Consider the following 11,652-nt stretch of genomic DNA (forward strand, 5'->3'; position numbering starts at 1 on the left):
AGCAGAGGAAGTCAGTACTCAATTCATGCATGAAGGTAAAAGGAAAATAAACAATAATAATCATAATAAAGGTCACCTTCAAACTATAGTTTTTAGTACTATAGGGATATTCAATATCTATGGTCCTCAACTTTAGACCAAAATAACCAAAAAGTTCTAGGAATGGGTCATTCAATGACACCCTTTTTTGCTTCTAGTCAAAAGCAGGCTTGACATATCTATGCTGCTGCCGCTTCTGCTGAATCATCCAAAACATCGAGTTCCTAATTTTGTTTTTAAAGCCTAATTCTAGGAGGATTACAAGCGCAAAGAAAGGGCTAAGTTGACAAATGGGATATTTCAGAAGCGGGATCCAGAGAATTTCACTGAATTGTTGACCCCGCCCAAACAGAAACTGTCAATTTGTGGTTTACCGGTAATTATCAAGAACATTCTGAACAGAAAAAGGATAGAGAAACTCCTAGATTTTAGAGTGCAATATGGTCCAAAAGTTAATAAGATTGAAATCAAATACTTGAATAATGCACTGGTCAAGTCCTTTCTCTCGCTGCCTCACAGCTCAACCCCAAACTACCCCATGTTCTCCATTATCTTTTGATGAATCATATACAAGTGAAGATGCTATTTCAAGGCTTGTTATAAGTACAAGGGCATTCTATTTAGTAGTTCATCATATTCATAACCATTTTAAAGAAACAATCTTAGCTTTCAAACCGATGATTGGTTCGAGGACATATTGACTATTGCTAATAGGGTGTGGATAGAGGAATAGATGGTCACCAGAGGCTAGGTATAAAATAACCCACCCAGGTTTTTGATGGGTACACATAGCTTTAACTCAAAAAAGGCCCATCTGTGTTGTATTTCCCTAATATGTGGACTATCGTGAGCATTACATACAATTGAGCTAAAGACGCATCTCTATAGAATTTCTATTCCTAAAAGGTCAAACTGAACTTATTAAACTGCAAGAACCAGCACCTTAATTGTTCCTCGACTGTTAGCAGTGAGGATAGTAGGACTGTCACTCTTCCAGCAAACAGCACTGATGAAATAAGATGCCACATCGTCCTCCACATCAGCTACATCAGGTGAACCAAACCTATGCCACGTCAGAGGTCTGGATATTTCCTGAGACAGAGGTAGACTCTATGTTAGTTTTAAGATGAAGAATGTAAATCCAAGGCTTTGCATATAACTAACCTTGTGGTAGACAAAGACTTCATTTGTTTCACTGCCACAAGCAATGTATTCATTATTCACGGTCAGCCCAACGAAGTTTTTCTCATTTGTATGGCCCCTAAAGGTACGAACCTATCAAAAACAAGATGTAAAGAATTTAGATAATTCCTTAACAAAATTTTATAAATTGGATTTGATGAATTATATACTCACTGGCAGATTTTCCTTTACATCCCATAATCGTAAAGTGCTGTCTGTAGATGCAGAAGCAAGCTCACTGTTGGTTAGAAATTTTACATATGACACAGCTTTCTTGTGACCAGTGAAGATGTGAAGTGGATGGCTGATGTTTCTTAGATCATAATAATGAATATTATGATCTGCTGAACCAACCTGAAGAATAGCCAACGATTTCATGCCTCAAGCCTCCTTTTTCATAACTATTTTAGAAAACCAAATAGTGGTGCTATAAGATGACTACATGAGTACTGAGTAGTGCCATTGAAAAAGCAAAATCCAATTAATTCTGTATACTTTAATCACTTCTCGAGAGAATGTGATGAATACCATAGAGGATTCCCAGCTGTAATTCTAAAATGGTATTCACATATGTTAAGTAATTTTTATGTTATTTCATCAAGTCGGGATTTCACACAAAATTCATCCAAGGAACATCCTAGAATTAAAGTATGATAATAGATTAAACAGCAATTTGTACTTGAAACAGTTTCTTGAATGTTGCACAATGGCAATTTGACAAAAACTATGAAACTATAAGAAAAACATGATATAAGGCATCACATATTTAAAAATAGGACTTCAACAAACTAAACCGCAACCATGGAGTGAGTGATCTGATCATAGAATAAAAAGATGCATGATAAGCAAAGGCGGACAAAAAATCAGATAAATTCCTAAGCAGAAATGAAATGTGATGGTCAGATAGGAAACTCAACAGACAAGTACAAAAGGCAAAGAATAAACTCCAGAAAAATTAACTGAAGGAGCATACAGCAATGTGATTGCCGGATCCAGGATTGAATTTCACACAACATATATTAGCTTTCATGTCAATATCAAGGACACTGGCCTCCTGTTTCATGCACCAAACTTTGACCTGCATGAGAAGTTGAAAGCAGATGCATCAAGCCGTTAGGAAACAGTCAACCCATAACCATCATAAGATTCCAATAAAATCAAGAGTTGCTTTGTCTGTCCCACCCCCACCTCCACCACAACGAGGACAATCCTATCAAGTTGAGGCACTTCCTGCTCAAATCTCACCTTCACTAGTTACTCTAGAAATCCTCCTGGTCCTAAAACTAATTTTTGGCCATTGGGCAAAAACATTCTCGATAAGGCTCAAAATTGTAGGTTTGAGAAACGTAAAGTAACTAAACAAGAGAGGTACAATGACGTTATGAGAATGATACATTCTGGAGATGCCAAATGCTAGGTATCGATTTGCTACAAAGGTCGTAGAAAAATTGAACAAGAGACTAATAAAGACAGGCACAAGACACCATTCCAAACTTGAAACTTTATGTTATTAATTCATAAATATGCTCCTAAGCATAATAAAATGACTAAATGGGTATTCATATCTAAAGCAGAATTTGGTTCACACATCACGTGTCCGTATATTTCTTTCTTTCCTTTCCTTTCCTTTTGTTTTTCGGACTCATGATATCTAATTCTTTATGTAGTTTCTATTATGTCCATATGATTTGAATGCATTTTGGACACCTGGTTTTTAGTTCTTGTGCCGAAGACTGTTAATTGATTTAAAACATTGACAATTACATACTTTTATTTTGACAGGGGGGCGATTTAAGGGCAGTTTTATCCTTCTCGAAATGAACAATGATCAAATTGAAAGAAAAAAACTTTTTTTTCATTAAACAAATAAACAAAACAAAATTCAAACATCTCATTTATATATAAATGTGTTAAAAGATGGAGATAAATGAGGAACACAAACTTTTCAGCAACCACTAATCCTGATGTTTTTGCAAAGAAATGGAAGCAGCAAGAATATCATCCAATCAAATAATGATGCTACGCTAAGAGTACATCATGTAGAATCACATAATCTTCAATCTACAGACTACAACTCACATCTATTTTGAAGCATATCATCAACTATTCCATCTTTTAAAATACGAAACAGCCCTACAAACAATTATGAAGAAATAGTTCTCTAAAATAAATTAATTAATTACCTTGCAATCATCACTACCAGACACCAGCCTTGACGGTTCTGTGCGGGAAAAATCAACACTCCAAGCACGTTTTTCATGCTCTTCATACTCCATCACACTCTGAGACACAATGTTCGACAAGTAAGCTATTCTAGCATAAACTCCAAATCGTATATGAGAAAGGTAGTCATTGTAAAATTTAAGAAACCATATAGTTATGACTTACCTGCCCTCTATTTACATCCCAAACTGTTACTATACCCTCATAGTCGCTGCTTGCTATAATGTTTTTTGATTGCTTGTCCCAACTCAAGCAACTTAATTTTGCACGTGTTGACATTTCCACTATAGGGCAGTGGACATCGGGAGGTTCATTTACAGCCTATAAAACAACAGCAAGAAGGTCATAGAGCAGTTGCATAGCATCATAGAAAGACCTTTCATCATCATCTTCATCAGTACCATGAAATGAAAAAAGTATGCCAATCATAGTCCGCTGGGAAACTCTCCAAGGGCTAATCAACACCAAAAGCCCCGTTCATTAAATCCAATTATGTCAATGATCGTTATATGGAGAGGAAGATCATAGTATGGCAATAATTTTATCAAATCAACCATAGTTTGCATGCTAATGACTAAAAAAACAACCAAGGAGAAATACAAGCCTTATTTATAGGCTTAGACACAATAACCACTTAATTAAAACAAACTTCTCAACAGACTGACAGCTTGACAAAATTAACAATATTAAAACAATTATTCTGATATTAGATTTGACATGTTCACTGAATACAGAAAATGATTAAGAGAAACACCACACGACAGAAAGATCAATGAGTAAAGAATCCAAATAAAGACATTACCGAAGAGAAGTCAAAGACTTTTATGCATCGAGAAACACCAGCAGTAGCAAATAACTCATCATCTCGGTCAAATTCAATGCTGAAATATGATCAAACCAAACAATCAACTTGCAGAAACTTGAGGAACATGATATTGTGACAGCAATAGTCCTGATGAATAATTTCAGTTATATGACAGTTCCAGTTTCAATTTGCATTCTCACCAATCAAATTAAATTTCTGACATTCTTGACAACAGACTGACTTACCTTGATACTATGTTGGTTGAGTGAAATAAGTCCCCATGTCTAAGTTCAGCAATGACTCTCAAGCGACTATTTAGTCAACAGAAAGAAGTTCCAACATGTTAGTCACTTCTGAAATTTTAACCACAGTTATTGCACCAAATATATACACTTCTCTAACAGGACAATAACCTCCGTCAACCTTCCTACCTGTATCGCGTGAAGGTAGTCAATACTGATTGAAAATCTGAAAGGCCTGCATTATATCCTTCTCTGTGTATTACATTTTTATCCTTTTCCTGCGGGTCAAGCAGTTGATTTGGCAGCTGACGTCTCTTTTGCAGATAACATTCTTGTAGGTCATTGAACTGAATCCACAGAGGGAACTAGAATCAGAAGAACAAACATAAAGAGGAAGAGGAAGGTAAGAAAGAAAATAGAACCATGCAATACAAAGATCTGACAAAACCCAAAGTCCTCAATCGAAAAGGGAGAAAAAGGAGAGGGCAATACATTCTAAAATTGTTATGATGGAACCATCGAGGCTGCTATGATCGAAATCAAATCCACAGGAAGATAAAAATTTGGTCTCTTGGTTTTCATCTAAGAAGCACGGACACAAATACGACACGACACCGACACTACAACATATCATTTTTTAAAAATCTAGGACACGGACACGGCAAGGACACGTTCATTAAAACATACATTTTTAAAACTATATATCATTTTTAAACAAGAAGGAAATTCAAAGTTAACAAGTATATTAATTTCTATGCTTAAAAATTAGTTTGATGTATTTTGCTCTCAAATTTTATTATTTTTTTGTGTTGAACTTAATATACGTAAGAAATGTTTGAAGCATGTATACTAAATGTTGGTCCTATTTTGACTTTGTACAAATAGTGTCTAACACATCTATTACACTAATAAGTGTTCGATACGTGTCCAACAAGTGTCGGAGTGCCCAAGTGTCTGACAAGGACATGTTAGCCAAACTAAAGTGTCCGTGCTTCTTAGGTTTCATGAGCAACTAAGTCAATGTTGTTCCATCTACTTGAACCATAATACTGACAGATTTTTCTGTTGCGAAAAATTTGACAAAATGAGTAGCAACATAAAGCCACGAACCAGAGCCCAAGAAACAGGTTCTCTCTCTTTCTCTCTCATTCTTTTTTGAAAAGAGAAATAATCATTAAAGAGAATGAAAATTGACAATTATCATTACACGCCAAAAAAAGCTTAATCCAATTGACATAGACAAGAAGGAGAGTAACAATAAAATTACAAGAGGATTCACCAATTTGAAAGAACAAAAATAACTGTCAAAATGCTCATCAAACTATCTAAGTTCATCATATGTGTAATTCATTCCCCTAGCCTTCCGCACCCCCACCCACCACAACACCGAAAGTTGACCAGTTCATTGTTAGAGCTTCCTTTGGATTCTTTCTGACCAGTTACAGAAAGAACGCAGGATTCCCTCCCTACTCAACCTTACATATGAGAAAGGCCCAATTTCCTTTATATTAACTGAATTTTTTAGCCCCCGAGTCTGAGCAACAAGTAGAAATATTGAGATTGCATAAAGCTCTTGTTATGGAGAATGAAGCATAAGTTATATATATTTGGGTTTTAAGCTTCTCATTCAAATAATCAAATCCTATTTAATCTAGCCACTAACAATGAATATAGAGTAACTAAAAATAACCATATGGCGAGAATGGATGGACTCAAAAGTATACATTGAAAAAAAAAATTTGATGAAAGAAGTATATATTGAAGAATGAAAAATTGTCAACCTGAGCATGGACGCGTTTTTTCCTTGCAACAGATAGACCAGTATGATTCACTTGTGGTTCTGGTGCATTTAATGCATCCTTTTTGTAGAGTCCATAAGTGCTGACATGACTCCTTGAATCTGCTTTCTTATTTTGAAAATTCCCGGCAGACACGACACCCCAAGTATTCAAAGAAGTAGAGGTAGGCCCTTCGTTTCTCTTATCCATTAATGATGACCAAGGTTCCCTAGCTTTCATATCATTTCCAGCCATTCGTAGCTTCATGGAATACCTGTCCCTTGCACAAGACAGCTCCATCCTATGTCTCTCCACTGCACTTATGTCCTCCTTAATAAACTGGAGATCAGTTTGCACCTATCAAAATAGTAATAGAGAGTAAATTAGATAAATGATCGCATAGATAGAGTGCTGAACAAACCAAAATCAACCGGAAAGTTTTTCTTCAGTACAGGTTAGCTAAGACTCTCTTCTAGATGATTGCTTACCTCATGCCCTCCTGCTTGCCAGTTTAAAAAGTAAATTCTCTCTTCTAATTATAACCTAAAATTAACCTTTTTGCACCTCACACATAAGTATGGACTGGAGGTCTACCATAATCATACCACAACTACAACAAATCATATATATTTGATCAATTGATAAAAAGGCAAGTACATAACCACCTGCCGAAATTTAAAATTGCCCAAATAGATAAGGGTCAAGTAATGTGAAATGCAGTAGAAGACTACTCTAAACAGCATAGTCAACAAAATGTAAAAGATATTACTGAATTAGTGGGAAAAAGAAATACCTCGTTGAGTTCGCTTACTTTTTGCTTCCTCAGGCAATGTAAGAAATCTGTTAAAATTTTCATATTTCTATCAGATTCTTCCTGTTCCATCTTTCTCTTCTTCTCAGAAAGCATTGCCAAGAGGGAATCCAACTCCTTAATTGACACATTACAGCCCTAGCAAGAGAATAAGAATACTGTAACGTATATCATTGCTCCATGATGAATAATTTGAAATGCCTGAAGTACATAAACCTGAATACAACTCCTATCAGAGAACCAAACAATTCAGAAACATTTTCAAATGAGTAAATTGAGACCATAGGTGCTAAGATATTAAACAGTACTTCCAATTTAAAATTTATGTAAATGCAAATCAGATGTAGTGGCCCTTGATGACTAACCTCTTGTAAAGCATGACGAAAAAGTTCAATGGGGGTTGCAGTTTTTGCTATTTGATGAGCAGATGTCTTCTTCAGTAGCTACAATGTGGTACAGAGAAACCGTATCATGATAAGCTGCATTTCCAAATAAATCATTTCAAAACAAAGATGTTCGTATCTGTTCACTAATGTGTATACATTAGATACTTCAACTAACTTTTGGCTGCAGTAAAAGAATAGACAAAGAATTAAGTGTATTCATCTGGAAAAATAATATTCTTTTAAGAACAAAAGAATAATCATTTTGATTAGGAAATTAAAAACCATATCAATATGAAGAATCAAAAGACAACGACTGCACAGATCTCAATTGTACTTTAGTCTCAAAAGTAGTAGAATGATATTGGCATTTATATATGTGCTCCACAAAATTACAACAGTTTAACGTTTGCTATAAATGTTGTAAAATTTGATGCTTAAACTGCATCATCAATGAAATTAATCAAGAATATCAATAGAGAAAACGTGCAAGCCAAAAAATGAAAAGTGTAAATAACAGAGGATTTCTCTGGGGGATGATATTCAATATTGCTATATGGAAACATAATATAGCAATATAATGTTCAACTCATCACCAGAAATCAATCATTTTCACTGAACTTCCATTAGCAACATAGTTTTGGTCAATGATCATTCTTAGACAAATCTGTACATAGGACCTTCGCATTTCAAACACCGAGATCACCACATTGTCATGTCCAGCGTCTAATTATATAAATTGACCAAACATTTCTTCTAGACCAATAAAACGCGACACCGAAGAGTAAATGTCTTACATCGCTTTCTGAGATATATGTTACGCTTAACTAGAATCTTAAACTCGACTACTCTAAGAACAAAAAATAGGCTTAAGTGACGCCGTAATGATATAAATCGATAATAGAGGCACCATTCAAGAAACAAGACAAATTACCAATGGAATTCGAAGAGAAGAGGTCGACAAGCTAGTAATCTTATTCATCATCCAGAAAATAATTGAATACGCTATAAATAGCACCCATATAAGTAAAATGATCGAAAGTTTTTCCTATTTCAGAAATAGTTTCGGAATTTCCTCGGGACCGAAAGTAAGTAATCCACAACACAGTATATAAAATCTTCAATCGCAACAAACGGTGCATAGAAACGCGAAATGACAAGTGAATCATAGAAAACAAACCTTGTCAAGCAAGAAGTTAGGAAACAGCTGGTCGGAGGTGAGATGTTGAGCACAGCAAGGGCAATCACTCTTGTTGCGAAGATGAGTGATGATACACATATAACAGAAACTGTGACCGCAGGCAGTGAGGAACGCATCCCTAATGATCTGCATGCAAATTGGGCAGAGAAAGTCCTTATCCAACTGAGCTGAAGCCTCGACGACGGTGTCGAGCTCGGCAAGTGAGCAATCGGGAATTGAAGGCGCTGAAATCGACGAAGACACAGGCTCTGTCTTCACCGCCGGAACTAAGGCTCCGGTTGATCCCTCGTCCATTTACCTTTCTGAGGACCAAGTTGTCTGAACGAAAGAGCAAAGTAGGAGAGAGAGTGGAAAGGGGAGGAAGAGAGAGAGAGAGAGAGAGAGAGAGAGAGAGATGGGGAAGATGGAGAGTGGGACCCATGATAGTCTTTGTGAGGGTTACAACGCCCCACGTGATCATTGGTTTGTACGACGTCGTTTTGTTAAGCAGATTATTTGGGTTGGGCTTCTTGTTCCAATTCTTATATTGACTGCCAGGTCGCCACGTGGGACAATAGAGATTTGGTTTCATTTTTTATTATATATTTATATATTTATGTTCAAGTGACTTCTTAATTTAATAATAGTATTATTAATTACGATCTAAAATATATACTTCAACTTTAAATCTCAAAACGAACATAACTACTAACTTTTATAAAGTCAGAGTTCGAATCCATCTATTTCTATTTGTTGTTCTCGTTAATTGTTGAAGAAAATGGTATATGTTAAACTGAAAACACTAACAAACTGATTACACCTCAGTTACTAAAAACAATATACTCAATGGATAATATTCAAATTCAAACGAAAGCTAGATTGTGTGACAATGCTTAGATATGAAAGTAATAAAAAAACTTGAAAGAACCTCAAAACCTTTGGAGACTCAAACCATAGTCAAGGCACGCTTTTGATAAGCGCAATCCTAAAGACAATTATTCGCTCTACACGGGCTGCAAGCAAACTACAATAATCGTCCCAACAGGATACAACGACTAACTCCGATAAAATTGCAACCTCGAACTACTCAGATCTGGCAGAACTTTTGGATACTTGCTCTCAATTAAACTCAAGAACAAAAGAAAGAAAGAAAGAAAGAAAGAAAGAAAGGAGAAAACTATTCACTTTGGAATGGGATGCTACAAATGAAGAACCTGTTGGGGTTGATGCCCTAAATCTCGTGGGTTTTGTAGTTTGTAATTGTAATGTACAAATAATTTTATTTATTTAATAAAATATGCGATATTTTATTCGAGATTTAGTAGCATTAACCTACAAAACCAATAAACTAACATGCAAGGTTATTTTCTGTAGCTTAAACATGTATGTAGAGACATACAGGTGGATCATGTTTAAATGATAACCTAAATGGCCTGTAGTAGATGGATAAGGTTGGATATCTTATCCTGGTGATACTACGAATATGACCCGCTTTGTAGATGTTACAATTGTTGTAAAGTACTACAAATGATCTGATCTTGATCATTCATGTAGAGACATGTGAGCGAGGGTGTTCTATACAAAAGGGTTTGTATAAGACTGGACCACGAAATGAATAGTCTCATTATATAATTGTTAATAGTTGAGACTTACATTTTACCAAGATAACCATAGGTGACATGACCTGAATCTTGAGTGAGTTGTGAACTTCTGCCTAAGAAGGTGGTCCTTTGATTTGTATGGGTGAGAGTGATTAGATTGCCGACTCAATAAGCCTACCATTTTAGGGATTTGTCTAACTGGGAAGCTGGGAACATAGCTACACAAGACGAAATTCACTCATTTCCCGAATATCGGGGTAAGTAGATAAATTGCTCTCTTAAGAGGTAATTCCAAGGCTTGAACAATGTGGCGCTACACCCTCTTTACTCCAGAGGGATATGGTCATAGTTGGACTAGGACTTATAATTCATTAAGGGAATCAGTGGTGCTTAAGAAATTAGATGTAATTACAGGGGCAAAACATAATTTTAGCCCATAACTTACGAGCAATTTGTGAAGGATCATCGCACTGTTGACTGGTTATATCCAATAGACACAAAAATATATTTGTACTGCGAAGAGTGCAATTGTCGGTCTTTAATGGAATAATCGGTAGTTAATGGATGTTGAATAATTTAATTAATTATTCAAATACCATTGGAGCTTCAATCTACAAGTCTATAAGGTCCCTTTTGTAGCTCAATAAGAATTACTGAGAATTAATTTTGGATTAATTTAAATTGTTCAAATTAATTGAGGGAATTAATTATATTTGATACATTATAATATAAAGTTTATTTCGAAAGGAATTAAATATTTGAATGTGATTCAAATACTAATTATATGGATGAGATTCATATAATTAAATTTAGTATAAATGTGATTTATATTAAATGTCATGCATTATTAAGAGAAATACAAACTATAGTTTATTTTATACTTGATACAATATTAAAACTATAGGTTGTGTGTTATATTTGATATAACATATAGTTTAATATATACTAATGATAAGGTGGTTATTATATATATATATATATAACATTAAATAATTTATTAAATAGTTTGTTATTTATTAAATTAATTTTATATAATTAATTTTTTTGAAAATTAATTTGAGGAGGGAGTTGTGACTCCCTCTCCTCTCTCAATTAATCGTGCTAGTGGAAGATCAATTTTTTCTATCTTAGTCATCTTCTTCACAGAAAGGCTCTATGTTAGTTCTACTGTTTTGATCTCCCTGGAAAAATTCCCCTCTTAATACCTTCTCTCTCCCAAAAAGAACACAAAGCCCACACCTCCTGTGATTCTCTTCCCCTACAGAGAATACAGAGGAAACTTTTGTGGTGGTGTTCTCATTGGAAGTTTTTTTGGTTTGTGATTGTTTGTGACCGGAGAGGAGGATTTCGTGAAGATAATTACGTTCTTCAAGGAGTAAGTGTTTTCCTAACTCTTCCTCCTTTTTTT

General features: G+C 35.1%; 1 protein-coding gene across 2 annotated transcripts; it reads right to left on the reverse strand.

Moving 5' to 3' along the window:
• Positions 1–465: 465 nt before the first annotated feature.
• Positions 466–9,042, reverse strand: LOC120088424 (E3 ubiquitin-protein ligase COP1). 2 transcript variants are annotated; one of them, XM_039045706.1, is made up of 13 exons: positions 8,644–9,042; positions 7,446–7,523; positions 7,081–7,218; positions 6,273–6,626; positions 4,681–4,838; positions 4,495–4,560; positions 4,247–4,325; positions 3,610–3,765; positions 3,405–3,503; positions 2,195–2,299; positions 1,396–1,575; positions 1,204–1,314; positions 466–1,131 (listed from the first exon to the last, which is right to left on the reverse strand). In XM_039045706.1, exons 1-13 carry the CDS (start codon positions 8,956–8,958, stop codon positions 961–963), a joined length of 2,010 nt encoding a protein of 669 aa, XP_038901634.1. In that variant the 5' UTR covers positions 8,959–9,042; the 3' UTR covers positions 466–960. The 2 variants fall into 2 exon arrangements, with proteins under 2 accessions (XP_038901634.1, XP_038901633.1); XM_039045705.1 differs by having other exon boundaries at positions 7,063–7,218.
• Between the last annotated feature and the right edge of the window lie 2,610 nt (positions 9,043–11,652).

The sequence above is a fragment of the Benincasa hispida genome, chromosome 10 (genome assembly GCF_009727055.1).
Source record: "Benincasa hispida cultivar B227 chromosome 10, ASM972705v1, whole genome shotgun sequence".
Classification (NCBI taxonomy): Eukaryota; Viridiplantae; Streptophyta; class Magnoliopsida; order Cucurbitales; family Cucurbitaceae; genus Benincasa; species Benincasa hispida.